At 33.8% G+C, this 14,906-nt stretch overlaps 1 protein-coding gene across 2 annotated transcripts in view; it reads right to left on the bottom strand.

The window, feature by feature from the left end:
* Positions 1-7,927, bottom strand: part of LOC147073489 (uncharacterized) — a 72,928-nt gene extending 65,001 nt beyond the window's left edge. Inside the window, exons 1-2 of one of the 2 annotated variants that reach the window (XM_085945280.1) lie at positions 7,865-7,927; positions 7,343-7,533 (exon numbers count right to left, since the gene is read on the bottom strand). In XM_085945280.1, the coding sequence (XP_085801406.1) occupies positions 7,343-7,394 (52 nt within the window). In that variant the 5' untranslated portion in view covers positions 7,395-7,533; positions 7,865-7,927. The remainder of the gene's footprint in view (positions 1-7,342; positions 7,534-7,864) is intronic. The other variant, XM_085945281.1, reaches the window with a different exon arrangement.
* Between the last annotated feature and the right edge of the window lie 6,979 nt (positions 7,928-14,906).

Below are 14,906 nucleotides of genomic sequence, written 5' to 3' on the forward strand. Positions count from 1 at the left end.
TCAGAGTCATGATATATTATTATAATAACCAATTACTATAACATAATATATCAAGCCATGTGATTGAAATTCCAAAGAAAACAAAGTTATCGAAATGAATAATTTATTAGAATTTGCTTCATGCAGAAAAAGTTTCATTATTGAATTTATCATAAAAGTCTTAGAGAATTTATTTGTGCGCACAAAATATTTTTGCATGCCAATTTCTCGTCCTCGTACGTACGTGCTCAGTAATTCAATAACTGAATATGTTTTGTTTTTCTTTTTGAAACATATATCTGCATACTTACATATCCACAATAACCAAATGTGAGCTTTATTAACAAGTATAGGATTTTCTGCACCTTGAGACATAATGCCTTTTCTCCGGATATTGAATACCTTATGCAATTATGTAAATAAGTACAATATATTATATTAGGTATTTATGAGTTTGCTGCTTTTTTATTATTGCTAAGTTTCCGTTGATTACAAGTATCAATAATTGAATTTATTTGTTTAATTGTGTCGCTAGATTTCAAAATCAGCCAAGTCCATAATATATGTATAGGAGAAAAACAGCTTTTTGTTTTCTCAAGTACACAGTCACAAGGGTGAAAGTTTATATTATTTCGAGTATAGACTATTTAAAATTAATAAGTTCCTCATTTCGATTATGCATAAATGTTAGAAAGCAGTAGTTCTTCAGCGATTTACAAAAAAGTCAAAAATACCTACCTAAAGGTGGACTTGGCTGATTTTGAAATCTAGCGACACAATTAATGTACTCAATTAAAACAAAATAAAATATATCTGAAGTCAACAGTCTTCCTGAACTTTTTTTTATAATGTTGATAAATAAAGTCAAAAAAGGCGGCTCTCGTGGTGCAGTGCGCAAGGCGCTGGCCTTCCATCACGGAGTTCTGGGTTCGATTCCCAGTGAGGTCAAAATATATTTACATAATCTAATATGTAAATTCCTCAAGCCTGGGAGTTTTACGACTATTATTGGGCTTCACAGGCCTGTTGTAGTGTTTAATAAAGAAACAAATATTAAAAAAGGTAGGTAGCACATTAATGCATTTGAGTTACAGTTGCTGGTTGAGAATTCCGTTGTCGGCAAAAATGACGACTAGAAAAAATAACAGTACGAGACCGACTCTCATAATTATATCTATACAGCTCTGCATCTCTTCAACTGCATATCCAGAGTAGAAAACGAGAATTTGGAGAGTCTCATCGCCATAATAAATATCGATGGTTGACGCGGAAGAAAGAGCTCCACGACTGAATAGATCATACCTACTTCTGCCGCCGCAAGTGACCAGAGACCTTCTCCGCACAAGCATATACCTACCTGCAAGCCGAGACCAACCACATACGACCTACCTACCAATCAGAGGACAACTGCTACCTACTACAAAATGGAGCAGATTTATAGAGAAATTACCAGACTCTCTATAAATAAACCTACAAAAATACGGGAACTCTTGACGCTCCACTTCTTGTTACTCACGGCCTATCATGACGATGCAGAAGAAACAATTCACGCCATCTCACCTGCTCGACCACACTCCTGGAGGTCCAGCATCAACAGTTCAAACTTGCCACTGAGACCATCGCACACTTGGACCTACAGGAATACGCAACATCAATACAGATCATCTTCAAGACACTACAGACCATCAATGCACGTGCCGATTAAGGAAGCAGACTCCAGCCTACATGCTCACGATCGAATCTACGTCGTCATCAGGGGCCTCCACATCGGCACAAACACAGAAGACATCACAAATGACCTAATACGCAAAGGCTTCCCCATAATCAACGTCAGAAGGATGACACGGGGCAGAAGCAGGCACCCAATGCCTCTCTTCCTCGTTTGCATCCTAGACAACGACAAAGGAAATCAGATTCACACACTGCACTTCGCCCTGCACCGGAAAATCTCCATAGAAAATCCGAGGAGGGGAATTAATCCACAAATCAGCCCAGCTCATAGCCGCATGACTCAAACGCAGACCGAATCCACCACAATCGACTCACCACATCACTCGGAGACTCTAACAGCTGACTCACCGCTACACACGGAATACCAACCGGGCATATTGGATGACAGATCGAACAACAACATTTCGATCTCATCCCAAACCCAGACGGATCACATACTGGACGACATAATACCTATCACGGAGGTATCTTTGGAAACGGATTTATCCATCTCCACAAAGGACCCGCAGCACACACCGACCTTTCCCATCACTACAGCCGAGTCGCAAGATATGGACATAGTCGACGCCCCGAAAAAAGGAAAAAAGAAAAGAAAAAAAGTCATCATCCCGAAAGAGACCCCGGAAGTCGTCACCCAGAAAATCGACATCCCGGAAATCAAATTACCCGAGACCCAGGAACTCAAAGCGACAAAAACTGCAGTACCCGAACCAACAGCGACCCCGGAAACCGGAACCACCGAGACTCCGAAAAATGAAACAACGGAAACTCTCACAGCTTCAAAAGCAGAGAAAATTCCGGATACGCTAGTTCCGGTACCACACGACACTGAAGCAGCCGAGACCACAGAAACGGAAACTCCGCCAAAACCGGAAACCGAATATGCTGAGGCCCCGGAGAGCGAACAGCTGCCGGAGGCTGACATCAGCAGCGACGACGATGTGAACCGATATGCTACCTCGGAACCGGACTATATTACTCCGGTACTGGATGCATCTGAGACCCTAGAAGATAAATGGGAGCCTGTCACCAGAAAAAAACAGACGGAGACATCAGAGGACGACTGGCAGATGCCCAACAGATCACAACAGATCCAAAATAATACAAAACTTCTAAAAGACCGAAAACAAAAATTTTCAGAAGATTCTCTATGGAGTATTTATTCATATCTCAAACACGAAAGGAATAAAATACACAGCCAAGGTTACCTAACCACAGACTGCTGCACAACACTGGACGCCATCAAAGAATGCGAAGAAGAAATACACACCCGCCTATACAGACTAGGAAAAAATCCAGAAGAACCCCCGAAGAAGCAACCTGCAGAAACCCCGAAGAAGAAACCCACCAGAAAAAAGAAGAATAGCAGCCGCCGATAAACTGCCACCTACGAATACGAAAAGGAAGCTAGAAAACCACAGTCGCGAAGCAAAGAAAAGGATGCGGTGGCCGAGTGAAGAGCGCGCCAGGCTCTTTAAATAAAATAATATTTCAAAAATCATTATATTTTTGAAAATTGCCACACAACACTTGAACTAGAAGACGGCAACCTCTCCCGGTCCTCATCAAGAACCGGGAAATCAAATCACCACTGAAGAATGAAGACGAATTACAACACCTGCACTTGGAGGCTGCCACATCCCCCGGCTCTCTTCAAGGACCGGGCAATTCACATCGCCACGTAGATTCAAACGAAACCTAAAACTAGAGATGATGTCCAAGAGATGAAGGGGATCAGCTACGAAATGTGTGGGAACCCCAGCAACTAGGAATATCAAAAGTCAAGTAAGTCAAGTAATAGGCTATGCATGGCCCTCACACCCTGAAGCGGGCCCTCAGGCTATGATCTTTTGCGCCCCCCTACCTATCGCTAAGGTTAAAGGCAGTGTGACGATCTACAGTTGCGTAGTCCAAATGATGTTCGAGGTAAAGGGTATTTTTTAATACACCCACTTGAATAATTATGGAGTTGTCGAATATCGACAAACAATAATCAAAAATGGAATCGCACAATCATATATTTTTAAATTTTAGTTTGCTTGAAGTGAAATAACGGTGCAAGTGACATTTTTTTACTATTCGTGCAATTTTGTGATGTGTGTTTATCTCACGTGGCTGGTTGACCCGCCACGCTGGGCCCCCCTTACCCAGGGTCCCCAAGATAAAGCCCCGTCAACCCTCTCTTGTGGGACCCATGTGGCTATGAATCTCAAGTGTGTGAAAAATGGGATAAACTTAAACAGATTAAATAATGATATGTTCTTTTCAATAGATGCGTCTATAATCTATATCATAATAATGTGCATTAAAGTCGGTCACATAAACGAAACACGCTTTCAATTTTCGACAAAATAAAGATAGCACAGCTTCAAAATCTTGATATATGGCAAATGGTTTTCGCATGTCAATCTTATTAACCTGTTCTAATAAAGTGAATGATGCTATGGGTATTTCAATTCCTTTAGCTATTCGGACGGCTAACTGAATGGATCACTGGAGAAATTTTAATACTATAATAAGTCATGAAGCTTAATGACCGTGATGTAGTGAAATATGAAACCATCAAAGAAACACACAGTTTTGGATAATCAGATATATCATATTGTTACCCCGCTGGAAATCGAACCCAGAACCCCGAATGAGAGCTCAGTGCCATACGCATTGGACTACGAAGACCTAAGAAGTATTTTAATGAAGAAAATTAAAAGGAATCACGATTGTTAACCGCGGGTAATACGTAGTGAAGTGAGTGAGTGAAGAGGCGACGTTGGACCTGGCTCGGCCACGTGCTGCGGATCCCAGAAGAGAACCTCAACCTGGCTTGCCTTCAAGCCGACCGGATTCCGACATTCTGGAAGGCCGCTAAATACTATCTATATAGTGTATACGGCGGAGCTACGGTATGCTGGTTTGACCTGGAACGAAGCAATAAGACTGGCGAGCGACAGGGATTCTTGGAGGCGCCGCGTGGTGTCCATAATATGCTCCAACTAAGGGGCAGATATGGCCGAAGAAGAAGACTAGGTAATCGATGTATATATTGTAATAATATGGTTTTTATTGAAATATTTTCAAGTTATACCGACATGTTTCCGCTAAACATTCAACTTAAATTAAATGCCTACGAATAAAAATTACATTCAATCGTTGTTTCTAGTTGCATCTTTGGTTTAGTTTATATGGAAACATGGTTCACGAAAAATTGACCGCCTTGGACAATAATTGCTGCGCAGATAAAAACATTCATTATTTACTTTCGCACCTACTGCATTATTCAGGAATTAATGTCACTGGTGCATCTCAGGTAACAATTGGCTATAAACTCAAATTATTAAAAATTCTAAAGTTTACATTTTAATCGGTATTATCAAATTTAATATAACTTGCAGTTTTTAATTTATGTTTTTTCGTAATGTCATAGTAATTAATTATTAGCTATTGTCTTTCATATAGCAGTGAATATGTAGCGTTTTTTTACTTGTGATTTTTACCCGTATTCTATTGTAATAGCCAATTGTTATAACAGCATATGTGTAAGCACAACTTTAGAGTATGCTTAGCAGTTGGGCTTGTATATAGAGTTGTATTAAATAATAATCATAATAATATTATGCTTGACGTGGGTACACGTTATATTATTAAGTCAATGTCTATCAAATACTCTCAGTTGAAAAGCATTAATAATATAAATTAAAACATACTACCAATGTATAATATTTGCGTACTTTATACGCATTCGAAATAATTTAATAACGATCAGAAAAATTTCAACGTATACAAGTACTAACACTATCAGTAAGTTTTGATCTTTACTACACAGATCTCAATCTCTAATTTTGCACAAATGCTGCAAAAAAAAGTAAATTACATTTTTCGTTACTTAACGGAGCATAAGAGCCCACACAGGCTGGAAGTTATATAATTAACATGCTTTATTTCGAGGAATGGTTATTAGCCATTCATATAAATGCTACTTGCAGTATTAAATAATATTTTTTAATGACGCATCCTCCGAGGCATATTCAATCTTATTTGAATTGGAATTAAGAAACCATTTTAAAAAAGACGTTGACATAGCTATTATATAATATTTTTTTAATAAAATAAATGGTTAGAACTATGATCATGGTATGGTTTCGTAAGGACGTTTTCAATATTAATGCCATGACTCTTATTTAGCAATTTATTTCTGATACTGTAATAATATGTATTTCAATTAATTTCAACATAAATTATACATAAATCATATAACAATAATAGTACACATATTATTATTACATAATATTGAATATACTCAAAAATAATCATTATTTCAGCTTAAATGGTTACAGTACTCACCCTGCAAGTATAAGATGTGTGTTAGTATCACAAGCTACCTGAGGTTTTTTGCGGAATTATCTAATAGGTATTTTTAAAAGCTTTTTCAAAGTTACGTCATATTTAATAATCGTCATTGTTCTGGCAGAAGACACTAATTCGAAAAAGTGACATATAGAGTTAGTTATACCAAAATGTTCCTTATTTCAAACTTTACCGTCTAGAAACCTTCTTAATAAATAAACATTCTTTATTTTAAAGTCATCCTTTTTACGATTACTTAATAAACTCACATGATAGACCATTTCAAACATTGTAACAACTTCAAAGTCAAATTACTCAAAACTAGTATTCTCCAGTTAGTGTGTTCTGCCAGAACAGAGACGATATAATATATTTAATCAGTTTTTTACCCATCCTCTACTCTATGTATCAAATGTATCTTTTTTTTCATAATATTCTAGATGCCTTATGCTGAGAATTTTGATTAAGTAGTATAATATCTCTCCACCAATAAAAGTGACAATCAACACCATTCAAGTGAATATAATTTGTATTGTTTAAAATCATCCCGATTGTCGAAATACATCAACTTAATTGGATTTCTTGGTATTTGATTTTAAATAATTAATTTCATTTAGGTACGAATTTTTAAAACGGTAGATAATTTAAAAAAAACTGTGTAAACTCTCAATTATTAGTGAAAATACAATATGATAGTAAATAATATAAGATATAATACTAATTAATATTGAATATCATGACATATTATGTTATTTATTTTGCTTCTAAACAATTTAGTTAAGTTTTCGATATCCATATGAACGGACGAAAACGGTCTTGATCGCCATTAAATTGATTCTATAAAATTTTAAACTATAATAATATTGTGTTTATTTTAATTAATAATAGTATGTAATCTTTAGAGTATTTTAAAATCCCCTTAATGAGTTATCTTAGAATAATAAATAAATACGTAACTATTTTCTTAATACATTCATAATAATTTACGATTGGTACTAATTTTTTTGTAATAGGAACTCCATGTTATAATAGTCAATATATATTTATGTTTTTTCAACATTATTCAAACTACCTATAAACTTTTGTTTTGATAGATTGGTTAGTTGTTACACAGAGTCGTGATGGAGTAAAAAGCGAAAATAATAGCCATCAACTGCACAACTAAATTTGATTTTTCAATAACAAATTATAATATATAATATAAGCACCGTCTCTTTTTTGCTGTTTTGCTGTTACTGTTTGTTTTGCATGTATATAAATAAATTAAAAATAAAAATGAATATAAACTTACCATTTATAGAAGCTAATATCGATAGGAAAAAGTAGATGTGATAAAAACACATGATTATCCACAGTCATGACAATCACTTCAGAATAATTAAAATGATCCAATATCAACTGACAGTTTCACTCATTATTTTTATACAACTGCACACTGGTGATTACTAAGTTTCATCAAAAATTTAAATTCTCTAAAAGTTACTAAAATTATTTTTATTTAATTATTTAGTACAATTTCACTACTCTGTCAAGTCTTTGGATTATCCATTATATAAAATAATAAAAATAAAAGTTAATTATGATTTATCACACTAATTGTATGGGATATTTAAAAAAAAATGTAAATTTTCACAGTGTTTTCATCATTCACAAAATCACCCTCAAGGGTCCATTTAAATAAAAAAATATTATTTAAACATTCTATATTTATTATTGTATATTAACGTATCCTTATTTTTATTTAATTAAATATAATAAAAAGTGTTATAATCACTCTATTTATTTATATGCCTTGTTGTAAATTTACTATTACGTTATGACTGATATACGAATCGTATGGGAGCTTTTTATAGCTTTCGCAGCGTGCATCTTCGACAAAGCTCTGGACTATACTGAGCGAACATAGCGAGAAATCGTGATACGAGAGTGGGGATCGGGGGGTGCGAGAAGTCAAGGGGGGTTATTGCGATCCGCTAAAATTTAACTCCACTCGTGAAAAAGGTATAAGTCCGACTTAAGCTATTTTAAGTTATAGCTGACAACAGATTCGTTATTTTAGTGTAAAGCATGGTTGAATAAAGGTGAAACAATACGAAAATAATACCACATAGGACGAATAAACTCTTAGATGAATAGACATCTATTTTCACCCATTTTCTTACATTATTTTCGAAAACGCAGCTTTATATTATTGTGTTTATTATGATTTTGTTGGGACCACACTATTGCGAATATTTTGTTTTCATAATATTCTAAAGATTTTTCAATACATCGACATCCTAACCATTGTGAGAATACGAAAATCGAATTATTCAGCCACAAAATAAAAAAATATGGTAATATTATCTGCTTTAATTGATCAATTAAAAATTGATGGAGTAGAGAGAGTTAATATTAGTAGGTACCAGAAAAAAAAACGTATTTTTGACTGAAGAATCTATACAGGATCTCTTTTTGAAGCCGCAAAAGTCGGCGATTAAAACAGAGATACCTTATCTAATCTTCGATCAGATGGTACATAACATAGAAGAAGAATAAAAAAATATATATATTATGTACACAATGACTAACATAACAAAACAATTAACTGTGTTTTCGACATCTTAAAATATATCGTTAATCGCATAATTTTATTAAAAAAAATAGATATCAAAATATCACAACCAACGAAAGGGGGGACATGCTCGTCGTAGGTCAAAATTGAGTTTTTATTGTATTTTCAAACCATGATCCTGGACACTCCTTAAACGTTGTAGATAATCTATTTATATAATTTTGAAACCTTATTATCCCTCATATTTATTTTAAACATTTGATGACTTCATAAAGTATTTTTGTTACATAAAATAGTATTCTTTTAAACCTCTCGCTCTAATGTTTTAGAATATAGTCATATTTCGGTACATAACTATGCAGTGGTGTTAAGATTTTTTACATTTATTAATTTTTAAACGCATTTATAAAACCATTAGTATAATTTATGACGAGATAATTTTTGTAAAATATTCACGATAAAAAATTATATTGATAATCTCTGTGATCCCAAATTTGACAATAATTAGGCATTTTAATATTCAAAAAATCGGCAAGATTAACACATTTGACGATAATTCTAAAGATATTAATTATAAGCTATGTCTTTGACCATTCAATTTTGATAAACATCCTACGAATATTGATTGCTTTATAATAGTTATTGACCTAAGAATAAGGTAGTGTTTTTTTGAAATACGCCATTTCTTTTGGCATTCCCCAGTGGTTAAGCTACAACATACAGCCGTAGCCATAAATTGACAAACTATAATTAAAGTAGGGAGTAAAATTATGTTAACGCGCGGGTTTGAACATGTACCGTTTATATAAAATAACTATAAAGGATAATAAGGCTTCAAAATTATATAAATAGATTATCTACAACGTTTAAGGAGTGTCCAGGATCATGGTTTAAAAATACAATAAAAACTCAATTTTGACCTACGACGAGCATGTGGGCCGTTAAAGATATGCATTTAAAAGCTTTCGCATTTTCTTCGTTTTCAATTAATACTCCCTTATTTATTTAATATGTATTTAAATATAATATTTTTTTTATAAATAATTACGTGTATATTTTTGAAAAAATAAAGTTATTGATAGTTTATAATTTTTATTCTCACTGTTGTACTCCTATGTTTTTCTCTGGTTCCCTAAAAAATTGATTTTTAGCTCCCCTGAAATGTTCAGTAATCCCATATAATCTACATGACCCATAGTTGAACATTGTGTATCCTTACTTCTCTCATTCGCGTCGACCTCCGATATTTTTATTGACGATAAGCTAAATTTCATTTTTTTCCATTCTGTTTGGGTGGCCAAACTGAAGAGCAGAACGTTTTGGAGACAATTTTAAAGAGCCAGTCTATCACAATATGCTTTTGTCTCAGAATGAAGATATTCATTATTTGCCATTAAATGCCTCTAACACCATGGTCTAATTTTCTTTTTCTTTGGTGGTCCAAGACCACAAAGAAAGATGAATAAGACGAACTTTGTATTATTTTTATATGGCACTTACATTTCTATATTATGTTGCACCCTGTCATTGCTCGGTTTGCGAAACAATTGAAGCGAGTTATCTGCTTTACGCAAAGTTTATTCAAAGTTGTAATGCAAGAGCCACAATTTAAAAATCTTCTACTAATATTACAAAATGTACCTAAATTGTCTTCTTCTTCTTTGGCCATATCCGCCCCTTAACTGGAGCATATGGACACCACGCGGCTTCTCAAGAATCCCTGTCGCTCGCCAGTCTTCTAGCTTCGTTCCATGTCAAACCAGCATCCCGTAGCTCCGCCGTATACACTCTGTAGATAGTATTTAGCGGCCTTCCAGGACGCCGGAATCCGTTGGCTTGAAGAACAGGCAAGCCAGGTTGAAGTTCTCTTCTGGCATCCGCAGTACGTGGCCGAGCCAGGTCCAACGTCGCCTCTTCACTTTCAGCGTGATGAGAGGCTGCTTGGTGCGTTCTCTTATCTCCTCGTTGCTCCTAAAACCGCACACCCAGTATTCGTCGCAAACATCTGTTTTCAAAGCTCAGTATACGGTTGCTCTGAGCCTTCGTAAGGTGCCATGATTCGCTACTGTAATTTGTCGTAAATTGTAGGTTATAAAATAAATCAATTGAAAGTTCACATTACAACACATATAAATAAATTGATACAATTCTACAATAATTCTTCAAAACAAAAGCACTATAATATACTCGTATTGTATATTTTACACGGCAATAATAGCTTATAGAAAATGTGTACGTAAATTGATTAGAAATATCTAAGAAAAAAATCAAACGGTTACATCTTTACCTATGTCGTTATGTAAACATACATTATAATAATATAATGGTGATTGTGTTTGAATATGTTTTTTATCATGGAAATACCAAAAATATTATTGAAAATTATCCTATTCAGAGTAGATATAAAAGGTATCTAAATATATGGAAATGAAGGCATAAAAATGATATTGCGGTTAATGATAATTTAGCTGCGGTTCATTTGTATACAAAAATTATATTTAATAACAAATTCGTTGAAACCAGCTTCACATTTACATTTTCAAAAATTCCAAAGCCACTCTGAGGTTTAAAAAAGTGTTTCATTTATTTTAAATGGCAGAAAAAAGGCTGCTGAACTATCAATATTTATTTTAGATAAATAATCATGGAAAATCGTAATTAACTAAAATTTTAGCCCCGTTACGATATAATTATGATTTTTAAAGTTATTCCGTATTGTAGATTTGTTTATAGCAAACTTCACAATATTATCATCCGTATTTTATAGAAAACTGCAAGCATTTCAACACAATTTTAAATTTGGTCAATCAGTCATTTTCATAAATCATTATTAAATCTACTGGTATTAATATGTTTAAACCTTAACGTTAAATTTTGTATGATTTGATAGGAGAAATTTATTATGAAAATATAAAATGACGCAAAATATCAAACAATACTAGGCATGCCATATATTTACAGAAAATACGTTAATGCATTGATAACGTTGTGGAATCGCGATCAAGTGTCTTAATAGAAAATAATCATTAATCATTCAATTATGGCCCAAAACTCTTTGGGAGAGACCGTGGTATAAATAATGCCTTAGCATTTTTTGATAACAACTAATAATAATAATGAAGTTTTAACTATGTACCCAGCATCTAGCGTAACTATACTGGTGTATCCTTTATTACTTTTATATGTCATATAAAGCCAAAATAACGACAAACGTATATTCTTTTATTTGAATTTAATCGCGTCATAAAGCGTTGTGGGCGAGTTTCCTCTGCGGCCAATCCACATAATCTTGCAGATTCCGTATATTTAATTATTGCATATTATGTCACCATAAAATAAAGGTTTAATGTATGGAAACAAATCTATTCACCATTAATGAAATGGCTAGGATATACAATAATAACGTGTACATATTATATTATTATTACACAGAATACGTTTATGTTTTAAGGGGTATATTATATAACTAGGAAGTATTCGTATTTTATGTCGAATCCTATAATGCTCGTCACGTCTGAGGTGAAGATGCGACTTTGGGCCTGGCTCGGTCACGTGCTGTGAATGCCCCAAGAGTATCTCATCCTGACTAGCCTTTTGATCAAGCCAACTGTATTCTAATACCTTGGAAGACAGCTAAATACCACAGGATGCATACGACAGACCTTGGGTATACTAGGAAGATTCAAGAAGATTGGTTAGCGTACAAGGATATCAGGAGGCATTACGTATGGTTTATATTATGTTCCACTACTTACTACTTTATTACTTGCTGCAGCCAGCTACAGTCCAGTACCGGAACATAGGCTCAAGGTCGCTCGCACTTGAAATATGTGGGGCATAGATCATTTTATCAATCGTTACAGAAAGGAATGGTTGATCTTATTGACATAATCCGTAATTCTTTGCCGTAAGAGATCCAAGCCACTAAATAAGAAGAAGATAATACGTATGTATTCTGCATAATTTGTCTTATCTAAGCTATGTCTATTGACACGAGCAGAAACGCCGACCTTCAGTTAGTGTTTGTGGCAGAGTATGGTTTAACGACATAACTATACAAATCTAGCCTTCTAGTCAATTCTACTTCTCAATAGCCTTGCGACAACCTCACGACACGGTTCAGACAGGATATATAAGTCCCATGGTTCTAAACTATGGAAGAATCAAGAATGAAATGGTCAAAAAGACCATGAACAGGTAACCACTAGCGTAATCGTTTAGTATTAGGAAGTAAAATGTATGTTGTAACCTTTTCTTTGTGAATGTAATAAAAATTTTACGTAAATTTTCGCCTCATAAAATCGAGACTGCTAAAGTGTAATCGGAGCGCTGTGACCACAGGCCTCGAGATGACACGTCGCGTAGATTAGCGCGATGTATTTTTTGAAAATAATTTCCGGGAAATCTCCATTAAACTTAGAAAATAAGTTATGGAAGAGATTGTTTACGTAAAATTTAGCAAGTACATGCTTCAATAGCTTTTATAGCAATAATGGAAGTGTATGAAAATTGGAAAAGAAAATTGAATATTTATAAATTTATATACTGTATAATTATGAATAAAGAATTTTAATACTAATTTTATCAATACAAGATAGAAGTTAACTACCGTTATAAAAATACTGTAAACGCGTACCTATATTTATAGACGCGTAATTATAATTATAAATTTTGTTAATGCTATAACTTGCTGACTATAATGAATATTGTAAAAATAACAATTGGAAAAGCTTAAGATTCTGGTATAAATGGGTTTCTACCCATAAACAATAATAAATCTTAATCACATCCTAAGTAATAAAAGAATCAAATATTACAACTAAAATTACGAATTATCGCTCAACCTTGAACTTTAAAGAAAATCTATTTCAGTCAAAAGTACCGACCAGCTGGTTCACGTCGCGAGACAAAAATAGATTCAAGGTTACATTCAGATTACTATGTAAAAGTCACTATGCAAGATTAAATAAGTTAGTAACTGTTCGTGTATAACATCTTGTTAGGATTAAGCATTTATATATTTAAGTTGAAATGTTAAGTATAATATTATAGTATTTTCTCGTAATAATATTCGTCCGAAAAGTAAATATCGAATGAGAAAGTTTCTGCGGCTCCAAACAGTTTTATTAAAACTTAGTAAAATTCTATTGGCCTAAAAAGGCCAAGAGTGGTGGAAAGGACTAGTACGTGGGTGTCAACCTTTCATTTTGACATTTTAAATTTAAAGACTGCCATTCCCTTATTTAGTACCCGAATACTTATTCCGACACCTCGTTGGAAAGCTAGAAACTTTCCCCTTCGTTTGAACACGAAAAATCATATAAAATCAACTATTTTGCTTACGTCATCGTAACTGCGTATTTAAGGGACATGTTCTAGAGGGTGCTTAAAACACCCCTATTAAGTCTTAATTTTGCGGAAATAAAGTAGAGTAAATTTAACCCGACTAAATTAGAAGATATCTCTATTAGAAAGTTGCCAGGAACGGGAGATATACGTAAATTCATCCCGTGAGAGAAAGATATAGATCTGCTATCCCTTACGGACTGTTTCCTGTTAAACCTCTATCCGAAGGGTATAAAAGGCGACCACTTTTCCCGTAAAATCATTAGTTTCTACACTCTTCACCAGCGATCTCCAACAAAGCAGCAGTCCTACCGCGGATATGAGACATGGTTCTCAGTAGTTTTCGTGAATTTTACATACAGTAAGTCCCCATCGACGGGCAAAAAGTAACGCGAATAACTCGTATCTGCCGGTAGTGACGAGCTCGCGGAGTAATCACTTTTTCATTACGCATCGTACGAGGTGACGTAATCGGGATAAATTACGTGATCGGATTTGTTTTATAAAAACAAATTAATAAATTCAGATTATAATAATAAATTTTACAAATCATTTCGGAATTTTAAAATAAACTTTTGAAACTTTATTAAGTAAACATAATTATAAAAACAAATTTTAGTAAATAAATTTGTAAACATAAAAATAAATTTTAGTAAATAAATTTGTAAACATTAACAAACCTTTTGTAAACAAGTTTGTAAACACAAATAAATATTTGTAAACATACTGTGAACATAAATAAACGTTATAAACAACAATAAAATAAATTTTATTCTTTTATAAACCCGATACTATGTGACCGAAGAATAAATTATAATTTTTCTTACAAAAAAATATTTCGTGAAATAAAAATATTCAAAGAATATTTACGTATACATTCTCTGAATTAGGTGTGACTTTTTGGGAACTTGTGAAAGATTTCACAGAGATCCTATAGTGAACAAATAAATAGTTT

Source organism: Rhyacophila brunnea, unplaced genomic scaffold (assembly GCF_057557595.1).
Source record: "Rhyacophila brunnea isolate RB1 unplaced genomic scaffold, BYU_Rbru_1.0 scaffold_18, whole genome shotgun sequence".
Taxonomy (NCBI): domain Eukaryota; kingdom Metazoa; phylum Arthropoda; class Insecta; order Trichoptera; family Rhyacophilidae; genus Rhyacophila; species Rhyacophila brunnea.